Source organism: Phocoena phocoena, chromosome 8, assembly GCF_963924675.1.
Source record: "Phocoena phocoena chromosome 8, mPhoPho1.1, whole genome shotgun sequence".
NCBI classification, from domain to species: Eukaryota; Metazoa; Chordata; class Mammalia; order Artiodactyla; family Phocoenidae; genus Phocoena; species Phocoena phocoena.
In genome coordinates, this window is record NC_089226.1 from 33,444,647 (window position 1) to 33,459,897 (window position 15,251).

The 15,251-nt window shown below is 40.4% G+C and overlaps 1 protein-coding gene across 1 annotated transcript in view; it reads right to left on the reverse strand.

Moving 5' to 3' along the window:
* Positions 1–539: 539 nt before the first annotated feature.
* ARHGAP42 (Rho GTPase activating protein 42) overlaps positions 540–15,251 on the reverse strand; it is a 281,197-nt gene continuing 266,485 nt past the window's right edge. The window contains exons 20-24 of the mRNA XM_065881548.1: positions 14,092–14,472; positions 13,557–13,713; positions 11,454–11,516; positions 1,482–1,561; positions 540–1,116 (exon numbers count right to left, since the gene is read on the reverse strand). Of these exons, the coding sequence (XP_065737620.1) occupies positions 1,028–1,116; positions 1,482–1,561; positions 11,454–11,516; positions 13,557–13,713; positions 14,092–14,472 (770 nt within the window). The 3' untranslated portion in view covers positions 540–1,027. The remainder of the gene's footprint in view (positions 1,117–1,481; positions 1,562–11,453; positions 11,517–13,556; positions 13,714–14,091; positions 14,473–15,251) is intronic.

Sequence of the window (15,251 nt, forward strand, 5' to 3'; positions counted from 1 at the left end):
CAGGGGTCAGCAAACAATGACCCATGAGTCAAATTTGGCCTGTCACCTGTTCGTGTATGGCCCATCAGCTAAAAACATTTATATTTTTAAATGGAATTTTAAAAGTCAAAGAAGCTTAATATTTCATGACACGTGATAATCATGATTTTCAAATTTCAGTGTCCTGAAAGAAAGCAGTATGGTACACAGCCACAGCCATTTACATGTTGTCTATGGCTGCTTTCTGCTACAATGGCAGAGTGGAGTAGTGTGATGCAGACCACATGACCTGTTAAGCCCAAAATATTTATTATCAGGCCCTTACAGAAATGGTTTGCTGAATCCTGCTCTAAGCCCAGAGAAGGCATCTGGAATGCTGGATAGAATGTTTACAGTGGAATCAGTGTACGACCTAATTTGGTTTCATTTACAGACATCATACACATTACTCATTACTGCTTTTGAATATTATCATCTACTTGGTAAACAAATAAAAATAAACCTATGTTAAGAAAAACTCCTTATTTCCTTGAAATGTTTAGGACCAGCAAAACAATCATATATAAAAGCAGTATATTTTTAAGAAAAAATAATAAATGAACAATTTAAATTACATTTTTTAGTAATGATTTCAACGTTTCTCAGAGAACACCAGACAGTAAAGGGCAGCTTTCAAAAGTCTTATAGCAGATTTCTGGTTTCCAAATTTCTGGGATATAGTACTTAACACAATATTTGAGATTCTATAATTATTATGAAAGAGACATTGTGGAGAGTTACTTTTCCAAAAAAAAGGTGGGGTGGGGAGGGGAGGATAAGCTATTTTAAAATATGAAACTAGCCAAAATTAAAAAGAATGGCAAACAATTTAAACATTTTCCCCCTTTCCATTAATAGGGAGCCACATAGTCTGCTGGTGTAAAACTTGGTAGAAATTGACTGTTTTCATTTTAGCAGGCTGATCCCCATATCTGTGTCAGATAAAATCATAGCACTTATTATTTGTTACCATGGATACCATGAAGATACTGCCATCCACTAAAAAGTATTAGAGGAAGACAACATAATTTTCTGGGACGAGTCCTGTTTTGCCTTCATATGTTGCCTTCAACCATCCTGGTTCCACTGATGGGTACACTGGCAAAAATTAAAATACATAAAGAAATATCACTCAGTCAACATTAGCTTCAAATAATTCTATACACAAATGGGTAAAAATCCACATCAGATTGTATGCATATATACTCAAGCTGTCAAAACAGTGTCACAGCACCTGTAAAGCTGGGAATGCCTTTTGCATTTATAAAATCAATCACTCTCTCTCTGACACAGGGGAGGAAACTGGGGTCTAGAGGGATTTGATGCGTTCACTTGTACAGGTATGAGAGGTTGGACATGATTCTGAGTTTCCTGGCTTCTACTTTAGACTCTTATCGCTACACCACTCCTTCTTCCTCCTCCCCATGATGATAAACTTAAGCAAAGGGAATGGGTGTACTTACCATTAGAAAATATCGCTCCCTGTGGGAAGGAAAGCTCATGGCTGTGCTCTGCTTTACAGGAGTACATGGCTTTGGCTTGGCTGAAAGAGCAAAAGACAATTTGTGAAAACCACAATGCTCAAGTATATTTATACTTAAAACTATTCTTAAAAAAAGATACTGGGGTTTCCCTGGTGGCGCAGTGGTTGAGAGTCCGCCTGCCGATGCAGGGGACACGGGTTCGTGCCCCGGTCCAGGAGGATCCCACATGCCGCGGAGCGGCTGGGCCTGTAAGCCATGGCTGCTGGGCCTGTGCGTCCGGAGCCTGTGCTCCGCAACGGGAGAGGCCACAACAGTGAGAGGCCCACATACCAAAGAAAAAAAAAAAAAAAGATACTGGTTTTAGTTATATGTGAAGCATGATATACATAATGTGCACATGTAAGTGTGCATAAGTGCATTTCACAAAGTGAACACATTTGTGCAACCAGAGAACACTGACAGCACAACCCAAAGCCTTTCTTGTGCTTCCAGGCAATGCCCCCAAGGGTAATCACCTGACTTACAACAAACAAAATAAGCTGGTTTTAAAGAACACTATTATTTGTTAGTATTCTGCTAAATAGGCTATTTTTCAGCTCTATAGAGGTTCTTAGGTACCTTAAAGCCCTATTTATTTATTTGCCACTTTAATTTCAGACTATAAGAGGTGAGATCCAAAAATTAAAAGGTCTATAGGGTATGGTAAATAAACTAAGTGGGCATGAAATAAGAAAAACAATAGGATAAGTTGATGATAAATGGCAACCAACAACAGCCTCACTGTCAGGGAGACGTGGGGACATGTCTTTGTAAATCAGAGTATACCCATGTCTTAAAAAGGGAAAACAGCGCTCAGCTCTGACATCTGTTCTCATATGGGAGTTCAGGTTCCAAGTAGCCAGAAACTCTGTTTTTTTAAGGGAAGCCAGAATTTCAGAGTTTTATATGAGAGCTGTTTCAAACCATCTGAGCCAACACTAAAAAAGCCATCATCTGAGGAGGCTAATCAAGTCACCAATGAAGTCGCCTTTACTCTGCAACATCCAATGACCTGACTCCACCTACTTCTCACCACCTCTACCACAACCAGAGTCCAAGCCAAGATCATTTCTGGCATAGCTCACTGAACGGCTTCCTAACTTCCTAAATCCTCTGGGCTTCCTCTTCTGTCCCCTTGCAATCAGTTCTATTCAGAGCAGCCAGAGGGTAGTTTGAAAGGTTTTGATGATCACATGATGATCACATGATTTCCCTGAAAACAACCCTGAACTGGTTCCCACCTCTGGTCTCCATACCATATACAATGTGGAACCTGCCAGAATTTCCTACATCTTTTGTACCTGCCTCTACTCACCTACTATACGTCGGTCACACCGGCCCTCTTTCCCCTCCCAAAACACGCCAAACCCACCCCCACCTCAGGGCTGGCTGGGCCTCGCTCTGAGATATTTTCTTGATCTTCACTCGGCTATGGCCCTCTAGTTTATCTTAAATTTCTTGAGTTTCGCTGAAGGCCAGGTCTTCCCTGACCACACACTGTAAAATAGCTGCCCAGGCAACTCTCATATTCTCCAGTTTAAAGTCTGCATGGTATTCTGGTGCCACTGTTGATATTTCTTGTCTTCTCCCCCAGTTAGAATGTAACCTCTGTGAACAATGCCTGATGCTTAATAGTAACTCAGTAAATATTTGCTGAATTAATGAGTTAAAAAAAAAAGGGAAGGTGCTCTGGACTCTTTCTACATGATAAGTCCTCTTAAAGATTCAAGGCATCTTGTCTTTCCTCCCTGAGGTCCCAATCAATACTTCATCTGCAAAGAAGCATCAGCAGTATTTGCCATCTGAGGCCCTCAAAGTAACAGTGTTACATTATGATTACATTTCCCTATTGGAGCTAGACCCTGGGTCTTATCTCTAAACTTCCCGAATGAGGCTAGGTCACTTAAACTAGGGTTCCCAAGTGGCTACCTGAAGATGGGAAAGCTTACAGAGGAAAACCATGGCCCTGCCCCCAGAGTCTATTTCATATGAGGTGAGTCTCAGGCTGTACTTTCAGAAACTTTGCTAGGAGAGTCTGTGGTAGGCACACAACACTACTTCCCAATGAAACATGGTCTAAGGAAAAATTGATGAAGTGGAGGCACCCAGAGAAGGACAAGATTTTACACTAAAGAACAGCCATGTGCTCACATGTGCATGTGAACGTGTGCACATGGGTGTGTTGGTTGACGTGGGTTAGGGGTGCGGGGAGAGGATGCTAACAAGTTATGCAGACTTCTGAGAATCAGACTATGGTGATCTTATATAGAAATGATACTAGTTTTTCCTATAAATCTTCTAGTCAAGTATAGACATTTGATCTAATTTGGTGTAACTTGATCTAATTCGATCTGATATAATGTGATCTGATATCTGATATAATTGAGGGTTGCAGAGCCTCTTCTCTAAAAACATGTAAAGATTTTTTAAAAAGTCAAATTTTCTAGCAGCAGTGATTTCCACCAATAATCACTGTCTTATTACTTTGAATCATTAAGATAAATTAAGGCATGCATAAGGAAACAAATTCCAGAGTTATAGAAATGACTAAGATATAATAATCCTTGCAATGACATAATATTTCATATACTTTAAAATGCAACCAAATTATTTATATTAATATTTCAGACATGAGTGTTCTCCTTATAGTTTTTTATGGGATTGGATGGTGAGGGAACACATACAGAATAATTACATCACTAAATAAATGGATACTGTTAAATGTGTCAAAATATACAGCACAAAATAATATCTGTCATGACTTTTCAATTACCTGTGCATGTGACTAGACAGGTATAATTTTCTTCTGCTGAGCTCTGTATCTACAGGTGTTAACTAAGCAGAGAGCTTTGATGATTTAATGTAGAATTCTGTGTCAGTGAAGTTTTCTCTCCAGGTGCTAATGCTTCTTCTTTTACTGCCTTGGTGTATTGAAGAAGATGTGAAAATAACACTGTCACCTATTGAGTCTCTGTTCACAAGATTCTAATATCCTTTGAAAAGGATTTTGAGAATCCTGCTTCCTTTCGCATTGGAAAGTAAGGTAATGATGCCTGCTGTCCTGAAAGCCATTTCTTCTCTTATCATTTGGAATATGATCTGTTCACAAGCCCTATTCCTAATTCTAAACACTGTCTAATGCTCACGAGTAGACTTAAAGGTTTGATAGGGTCAGTGTGCAAAATTCTCAATACTCAATGATAAGCAAAATAAAAAATTCACCAAATCAAAATTGATATAATGTTTTCTGAAGGGCCACTTAACAATGTTAAACACACATACACACTCACTGTCTCTCACACACATTTTTTGTATGCTGAGAATTTCACTTCTGAAGTGGGTAGGAATGCCCTTCTGAGGGGAGTAGGAAGATATAGTCTAAAAGGTGCCAAAGCAGTTAACATACAGAAAAACTAAAAACAAACAAATCATCACAATCTAATTATTCATCAGTAGACGATTTAATAAACAAAATACACCAAATCCAATGAATTATTAGGTAGCTACTATGAATAATGCTATAGAAGAAAACATGACATGAAACAGTGTCAGCATGCAAGGCAAAAATTTTACAGAAAAATTAGTCATTGGCAAGACCTCCAAACTGCCTATGACAATTCGCAATAAACACTTATAGGTAATGCAATAAACGCACATTTGCTTCTTAGTCACTGGTTGGAGATTTCTTAAAATTAGTTATATTACTCTTTTCTTAGGTTTTTGCCAACAAATATGGGCTGTTTCTGGCTTGGATGTCTGAGTATTGGATTTCTCAATGCTAAAAATCTCTTACAGGAGCTTGTAGAGTTAAAGTTGCTTGTGTCAAAGATAAGAATATTGCAACTCCATTAAAAATGGAGTAAAAAACTGAATAAAAAAGTCTTTTTAGGTTAAAATGTGTATTTTATCTATTTGCCCAACAATTCTGTTGAGCATGTACTTTCTTGGGCACCATGGTGGGAACAATACCACGAACACCACCTTCATGGGTCCTTTTCTGTGTTTATCACAGAGGAGCAGTTCTCAAAGTGTGGTCAAGGGAAATCTGGAAGGAGGGGTAGGTGGGACCCTGAGAGGCACTACTCTTGACAGCTAATGGAATGTGTATGAGAATCCATTTATTTCCTATTATGACAGATATTAAGGAGATCTGCAGAAATGTAAAATCATGCCAGTTCCTGAGGTCCTGGCAGTGACCATCATTAAGGGATAGAAGCTGACTGCAGCATGGCAGGTGTACGGCAACAGCAGAGGAGGGGGTTTCTGTGTGGCCCAGCTTAGGGGAAGATAAGAAACAACTCCTGTTGTCTTAAACACATTAGAAATATGGCCTTTGGAAGAGGGAAGAGATGGGAAGGTGAGACCCTGTTATGACTTGGGGGTAGGCACATAAACTGTCTGATTCGGTTGTACAGAAAAGGGTGACCCCAGCATATGCTGGGGGACTTGTGATCATCCAGGGGACTTGAGTCATATAATGAGTTTGGATTTTGAAAGGAAACCTACATATTTCCTTGGTCCATCCTCTTTATGTAGAAATGAAGGCCAAGAGAAATGAACATTATGGCAGAGTCAGGCTAAAATCTACATCTCCTGATTGATGATCTAGTGCATATCTGGAGAATCCACTTAAATATCATTTGTAAAGTCTCAAGATAATGTCACTGAAAAATCACTTCTACTATTAATAATTGTTGACTGTTAATAAGAGTGAATAATCACACCTGCATCTTGCTATTGTCACCCATTAGTTATGAGCTTATTTTTGTTAAATAAATTCATAAACATTTTAAAATTTTCTGTTTAAATTTCTAATACAATAAATATTAATAGATATAACCCATATAAACAAAAGCTCCTTGGAGGTCCTCAACAATGTTTTTAGTTGTATAAGTTGTTTGAGAACCACTATCAACAGGTAAGATTAGATGGCTGTGCAACAATATGTGGTTATCTTTAGGTGACAAAATGAGAGGTGACTTTTATTCACTTTTTTAGTTTATCAGTATTCTTTATATTCCCTAAAAAAAGAAAAAAAAGTTATTTTTAATTACTATGGCTTCCTTTGTCTTTCTTATGTGTGTCACAGTGCTTTATCTTATGTATGTCTTATGCGTGTCAGTGTGCTCTGAACCAATGACTTACAGCCTTTTAAAAACTCAAATTCACTAAACGAGAAGACTTTGCTGAGCTTTGCTTTGGTGCTTTGTAATTATAAACAAAATATTGGTTTTAAATTATAATAATAGAAAATTTGATTGTTTATAATGGGCCAGGCACTCAATTCTTAATTAATTCTAATTCTCAACTCAACCTTCAGAAAATATTGGTACAGCTTGCCTAAATTATATTACTTTAAAGTGGATTTCCCCACTGCCCAGGTATAAATCATTGAGACAGAGCTGAAAGCTTTAAGGGTACTGTTTTCCACAGGCCTTTGTAATCGTGAGGCAGAGCCTAGTGACATCTGGCTCTTGAAAGCATTTTACAGGTTAAGAGAAACAAGTATAAAATAACCAATGTCTGCTTAGGGTCATGCTAAGTACTATGACATTCTTCTCTATTCCAGTGGTTCTCAAACTTTTTTTTGTACCTAAGAATCACTTGGGGAAGTTGGCAAAAATACATTTTCTCCGAGCCTCAGTCTCAGATACTATGGTTTACCGAGTCTGTGGCAAATTCAGGAATATTCATTTTAACAAGTCTGGCAGGTTAAGTTCCCTTGCAGAGGGGCCCCTCCCACTCCACTGAACCTGATTTCTTAAAGATTTCCAGCGATGTCTTAGAGGTTAAAACCAGTGCCCTCCTCTCATGAGCTCCTTGACTTTTTGGTAGCTTCTACCACACTGACCTTGCTTTCTCCTCGTGATGATTCCTCCACCTTCTTCTTTGCCTGACCCTTAAATGAAACCATTCCTCAAAGAGCAATGCCCAGCCACTTTACCATTTCCCTCAGTAAGCCCCATTACTGGGTAAGCACACCTTCATCTATACAGTATAATTGCTGTGCAGAAGTTTCTGGCATCAAACTTCATGCTCTCTCCTGGTTCCAGCTGCACGTTTCTAACTGCCTCTCAATGGTCCTCAGGCTCCTCAAACACAGGGGCCAAAATGTTCCTTGCCCCTCTCCATACGCTCATAAACTAAGCGCAGGAGCTAAGTTATCAATCACTCTTTCTGACAATCAGTCTCAAAGACTTGGAACCTTCCCATTCCCAGTATCAAAGCAGTGGCTCAATCCTAGTTCTAGCCATAAAATTCTCCTTAGTTTTTCATGCTTTTGTTAATGCCCTAATTAAGGTCTTTAAAATATCACCACTTCCACCTTAAATGGTTCTCTTCCCTTCAACAACCTCCTTGAAAAAGCCACTTGAATGATCTGATCAAGTGCATCACTGATTAGATCACCTCTTTGCTCAATGACTCTCAGAGCCTGCAGTGAATCCAGAGGTGTTATTTTTCTGTTGCTCAAGACTATCCACTAAAATCTCCCAACTGGTCTCTTTCCCAAATGTGGCTAGTCTCTCTACCACCCACTACCAGTTCTACCATTCTTCGAGGTCCAATTCAAGAGTATCCTAAGTTCCCTAGAAGGAAAGCAAAATAGGCATTGCAGGAGGTTAGTAAGGGAAATACCCTCAACTTCTGTTGTTTAGTTGTATTTAATGGTACAAAAGGATTTCAAATGACTGTTAAGAGTTAATGTTCAAATACCAAACACATATTAATTAGAGGCTTGATGATCTTAAGCAAGCATTTTCAATAATAATAATTATAACAATATTAGTTATTATTGTAGAGACCGTCTATGGAGAATTTACCATGTACTTCAAATACATCACTTTGTACACCGACAACATTTGTCAGAAACAGAATTGTGACCTTCATTTCATAGATAAAGAAAATGGATTTCCAAGAATTCAGACCAAGATGGCAGAGTAAGAGAACATGGACCTCACCTCCACCCATGAACGCATCCAAAATACATCTACATGTGGAACAATTCTCACTGAAAACAAATTGGAAACTGGCAGGAGGACTCCTGTACAACCAAGAAAGATACACATGGAATTGAGTAGGAAGGGAAGAGAAGCATTTGGGTCAGGATCTGTACCCCTGGGAGGGAACTCAGAGGAAAAGAGAGATTAGACAGGCAGAGAGCTATCCTGGGAAGGGAGCGATACAAGCCCCAGGTTGGGTGCCCCAGTCCTGAGGGCCTATGTGGGGGAGAAAAGTGCCCTTGGCTGGTGAGGACCAGTGGTACCAACAGGAGGGCTGTGGGAAGCCTGGATTCCTCTTGGGAAGAGCACATGCACACTGGCTTTTCCCCTGGCAGGGTGGAGAGAGGTTGATCCTAGTGGCTGCTGGGTTTCTGGCAGCTGCCTCACCACATGCACCCCAGCTCAAGCCCAGCCAATGCTCCAGCCCCACAGACTCCACATCACAGTGCAGCACTGGACCTGGGACAGCAAGGACTAGGGAGAAGACCTGACTGTGGGATGCAGAGGTGACCTGGTGCCAGGGCGGAGCCTGGGTGGGGCAGCGGCAGCCATTGGTGGCACTTACTCAAGCAGTGCATCAGAAGCAACCCAGATCTCTGACGGTGGCCATTCCACACTCTGTGTGTGTGTGGTGGCCCCCCATACACACAGAGAGTCTGTGCGCGTCCTGCCTGCCTTGCGGAACAGTTCTATGACATGGTAGGGGCAGAAGAGGTCAGGGCAGTGATTGGCTGTGAGGGATGAAGGTGACTTGCACCAGAGGCTGTGTCTGAGCAGAGCCATGGGCACCTGCACAGGCAGTGCATCGGACCTCTGTCTGCAGCTGATGTGAGCTGAGAGCCTACATGGGCCCCACCTGCTTTAGCACTTCCCCCTCTGGTGCAAGGGTCCTGGTGCAGGGAGAGGGAAAAACACACACTTAAAGGGAACAGAGCCAGTTCAGGCCATACCTTCAGGGCTGCTGCTCCAGCAACGTGGGATCAGACCCTGTCCCCGGTAGGACAGTGACAGTCGCTAAGCAGAGGCAAAGCCATGCCTCACGTCCTGTGCAGGCTCTAGTCCCTCCAGCACCAGCCACACCCCCTACCAAGGTGACAGCTGTCTGCACACCCTGAGAAAAGATGTGACCTGCATCTACATCAAATCCAGCTCTTTCACCAAAGGCACTGGGCAAACACAGTCTGTATGGGGATACTCCCATATAAGATCACCCCTTGAAGACCGCAACAGGTAACTGTTTTACCTAAACTGATAAAGGCAGACAAAGTTAAGCAAAATAAAAGGGCAGGTGAAAAGTTATGACACTGTCCACAAGTGCTGCACACTGACTGACAGAGAATACTTAAACTTCAGTGTATCATTGAGTGAGCTCTAAGTTTATGCCGACAACTATTAGAAGTGGATTTGGAGTATTTGGAATGTAAAAGCATATTGCAAATGCATAGATTGATTGTTGAACATCTGAGTAAGCTTATTGTATAACAGAGTAATTAATTTACTGTCATATACTGATTTACTTCATTAATATCTTGCTGTCTTAAAGCTCTTAAAAGATTATCTCTGATTCCAGTACTTGAGTTCTTAAGATTGTTTAGAGCTTCCTAATAAAAGGGCTCCATCTAGTGGAGCAATTCAATCATTTAGCAAGACAGAAGTAGCAAGGTTAAATCCCTTACACTAAGGCCTAACAGTAGTGACAGTCTCAGAGAGATCATGTTTGCTCTGACATGCACAGTGCTTAGTTTTCACCATGCCTTGATAAAAAGGAAGAAGGTGAAGATGCTACAGACAGAGGTAAGGTACATGCAAGTACTCTGGGATTTGCTATATAAATGCAAGGCATTGACCATCGTCCTAGTGAGATACCAAAGCGGCTCTACTCTGTGGAGTTAAAAACACTAACATAGGAGCACCCTCACGAAGCTTTGGAAAAAAAGAGTGTGAAGGTTACTGTTATCCCTAGTAACTAGGACAAAGCCCAATATTGTGTAGGTGCTTAAAAAATGTTTGCTGAGAAAGTTCACATACGTTTATATGGTCAAGAATATAAATGAGAACACTTGAAGGACAAACCTTGATTTTTTTTGGTCAGTACATCCAAAAAAAAAAAAAAAAAAAAAATCAAGGTTTGTCCTTCAAGTGTTCTCATTTATATCCTCTTTCAACAAGCATTCACTGAATATTTCCAACCTGTACTAGTTGCTGATGGTAGAAAAAAAAAAAAAGAAAAAAATCACAAATAGCAAAATACTAAGAAATTCCATTAGTTTAGACATATTCAAAATTAAAACCCAAAGTCCACTGCAGATGAGAAGAATCAATTTGGACCGAGAGAAGAGGAAGCAGGTACCTTAGAAGCAAGCACATGAAGAGCAGCAAGATATAACAATTCTTGTCCTTCTAACAATGGAGCGGAAGGTAAAATCTGGAAACCCTGAATGAATTACTGCACTCAAACACCAGAGCCCCCTGGGGCAATCAGCTCTACAGCACCATAGTGGCCATTAAGAATAAGCAGTCTTTAATGCATGTTCATGAAGCTTCTTCCAGAAAAAAAGTTCTATTAACTTTTACAAGTCAAAAATACATTTGAAAAATTTCCACAAACTAACTGTTATCAAAGGAGTCTTTGGTATGCAAAGGGTTACGGCAACTTGTGTCTTTCAGAAAACCTCTTTGTTTAGACCCCTTCCTTTATGAAGGTTTTAGCAAACAAGGCACTGCTGTAACATTTTGACATGCTAAATGCTGTATATGGTCATGACCACTTCCCTGTGAAGACAGCAGAGGTGGATTTGACCATCTGCAGACCTGAGGGGCAGAGCTGTCAAAGATGACCTGCCATGTCAACACAGGGCAACAATGTCACCAGTATTTTATGTTTTTTACTTGAAGAGTTTTGAGAACTTACCGCCCAGAAGAAACTGACTTAAGTGAACCAACGTTTTCAAACAGTTGGGCCTTTGCTGCCACACTGAAAAATAATTTAAAAATACAAGTTTCATTAAAATTCATTAGAAAATCATGCAGCTCAAAGCGAAATTCAGGGTTATCAGTTAACCCAAACAGAAAAATTAGTTAACATTTGTCCCCAAAATTTGACCTGAATTTTAATTGTTTTAAGCTTTAATGTAGAAGAAATTTTTAGATCTAGTCTCTAGCTCACCGAGTAGCAGACAGTAATAAACCTATAGCTACTTCCTCTGGGGATCTTACTGCCTGCATTTTTTGTACCTGAGAAAACGCTGGGAGCAGAAAAAAAGGAACACTTTTTCACTGACTCCTGTGGAGCCACAAGGGAGGAGTCACATCAACAAGACAAAAGAAGAACTGTTTTGTGTTCTGATAGCTAAGACAAAACTAATTCTAAAATTGTTTCACGTATTTTTAAAATATTTGAACACAGTTCCTATAAAGTGAAAAGAGAGAACTCTGAAAATATGACCAATAAATAAATTTGTTTCAAATCATGATGACGGAAAGGCATCTATTTGAAAAGTGAGACTATTGGGTAGAGAGTAAGAAGAACTAAAACTAAGGTACCCTAGATAATTAGAAAATTCCTATATTTACTAGAAGAGAATATAAAATTCTTTGAATGATATTTTAAACTAGATATTTAAAAACTATCTTATTTCTTTAAATGACAAACTTTTTTTCCCCAGAGATGAGCCATTTGATAATCTGAAGGATCATTTTACACCTAATACAGAACATACGGTCTCTACATTTTAATTTCTACTTTATCAGTAAAAATCACAAAATAGAAGCTCTTCTCTTTCCCCCACAAAGGAGAGAGTTTATATTCTCCCATCTTCCTTGACATATTTGGCTTAAAATTTAATTTCTCTTAAGGGCTAGAACTATACACACCAGAACTAGAGCAGACAGAGTTACAAATATATCTGCCTATATCATGGTAGCTGGATTTCTGAACATGAGAGATAACATATGTGAAACTCACTCTGAAACAAAAGGTTCTTGTCAAAGAAAGGGATGTACTAATAAATTTAAGATGCTGTTCCTATGGAAACAGGCTTAGTAGAATGCCTTACTGGACTTGCAATGAATAATTAAAATGTCAGGAATACCACCACATTAAAAATGGGCATGGCATAAGAGAAATAGCACAGACTCAAGTTGGAGAACCCTGGGTTACAATCCCAGCTCTGCCACTTACTGGCTGAGTGTGTGTGGACCTTAACTTTCCAGTATTAGCTCTAATTATCTCTAAAACAAGATTTATACTACCTACTGCAGAAGGACATTGTGGACCTTAAAAGAAATAACAATATGCAAAGATGCTCAGTAATAGCTCATACAGCATTTGGAAAAGCTCAGCAAAAGTCAGGAAAATAAAATGAAAGGGAGAAAAACTTTCCTCTTCGGATTCTCTTACTTGCTTTTCCAGTTTCTCATTTTCTCCTCTTTGCCCCCTTTCTGTTCTCATCTATACACCCTACCCTCTCGGCCTTTACACCTCTGGGTCATTTCTTTCAATTAGAAGCACTCCCTCTTGCCTTTCATGTTCCCTGTTCTCTCGGAGTTTAAATCAGTGAGTACGCAGGTGGGGAGATATACAATGGAGAGGAGAGAAAACCAACCCTCACCAGGCAGAAAGCAGCTATATTTCTAACAAAGAGAGGGAGGGTCAAGGATATGGGCGGTCCCCACAGCTGAGTGGTGGATGTTTAGCTTTCACAGAAAGGCGTCTAATTTCAAAACCCCAAACCACTGTATTATACATCTGTTTTCATGTCTTTAAATTAAGCCATAGCTCTGCTTCTAAGGAAAGTGCCTGAAGAGTCTCCCCATGAGATTTTATATGTATATCCTAAGCGTACTAACTTTCACATCACTTGTAAAAGAGGACAGGGTCCTGCAGAAGTTGATGGCACCCACTCCACAGATAAGCATTTGGCTGTGGGAACCCTAAGAGTTCTTTTGCACACACTCAGCCCCTGTATACCCCTGGGAAGCACAGCAAATAGCAAACAAAGGCTCTCTCACTTACACGGAGCCGGGTCGCTGGTAACCATTGCTGGAGGCAGCGTCTAGCCTTAACTTCCTGCACATTTTGGGAGGCAGATCTGGGTTTGGCGGGGCTTTGGGCGTCTCTTTGGAACCTATGGAAGTTAAGCTTTGAATGGATCCACTGTAGCTCTTGTTTCCTAAAGAGAAAGCCCAAGAAAACAGGCAAGGTGCTATTAGACAAAATAAGAGCTGTAACACAGTCCATGCACATAACAAAAGGAGGCATTTTTCTCTGAGCCCAAATGAGAAGGGACAGAATGTTCTTTGAGCACAGCAGCCCATCACTCTGGGAGATCACAGTCTACCATAATTACAAAGACATCACCTCATAGAGATGGAAAGATCCAGAAAAAATATCACAGCATACAGGAGTTTTAAAAATCCTAGCTCAGGAACAAAGCAGTTAAGCATTGTCTGTCCCTTCACTATTAATTTTTCCCTCCTTAACCATGCTGAACAATCCAGCAGGTGACACAGGAACAGTGACATCCTGCACAGGCTCTATGCTGGCTTACCTTCCGTTGCAGAGATGGATCTGAGAGAGGAAGCTGAGGCTCTTTTCAGTCCTGAAAGCCCATAAGGCCCTTTCTTGGCCAGGTCTATGGGTGGGGACACATCCCCTGGGCTAGCGACCGAAGTGACACTCTGGCAATCTGATTCTGCATCTGTTTTGGTTGCATCTTCTCTAGAACTTGACTCAGGACTAGTTGTCCAGAGACCAAGACTTTTCTGTCCATTGGAAGGTGATGGGGATGCAATCCAAGGAATCCCTCCAGATTTCTCCCTGGGAGGGCAGGAAGCGGACTTTGTCGTGCTGTTTTGTTCAGAGGAGTGAGAGGAAAGTGACTCAATGCTCCCCATTGGTGTGCTGTCCGGGCTGCTGCTATAGGAGTCGCCTGAGCAGGGGCAGGGGTGGGAGAGAAAAGAACAGCAGCTCTCTGTTGAAACTGGCACCCCCAAACCCTTCTGTTCTCCAGCTCTCATGTGCTCCGTGGCCACCTGACCCCACTGAAGTGATAGGCCTTCACGTGCTATGGAGGACTGTTCCTCAGTTCTGGAGAAATGCTTTAAAATATGCATTTGAACTTGGTGAAGGCTTTTTTTAAATACTATTCAAGGGAGCTTTTATATGTGCCCTTCCCGGATGAAATAATGTTATTTCTTGAAGCATTAGTGGGCTGACTTGAATTCAGACAAAATTTGCTTCTGAAACAGGACTCACAAGTATGAGAAATAAGATTTCTTGATGATATTAAAGAAATCAATGGAAGGGGGAAATGCTGAGACATATGTCTGCCTTCTTTTACTTTTCTGATCTTAGGTGATTCTGAGTTACAATGGTATCTGAGTCCTCCTTCATTCAAAGGCACCATTAACAGTCAGCTGCAAGTTATAAGCTCCTCAAAATTTTTAAAGAAAGGATTTTTCTCCTTTTTCTGCTAAGAATGTAGCAACATAAGAAAACTGGCTATTTTAACTGGCTGTATTTTTTAATGTTTCTACAAGTATGGTATAAGAAAAAAAATCAGAGAAGCTGTAATAAAGTATTCAAATAGTAGATCTAAATTAAAAATTTAACACTGATTGTGGGGAAAACTGGGAGTGTGGGGAGAGGGTTGGGAGTCAAAAATAAAATGAAAATGGCCACAGTTTAACACATGCTTTGGGCTCAAGC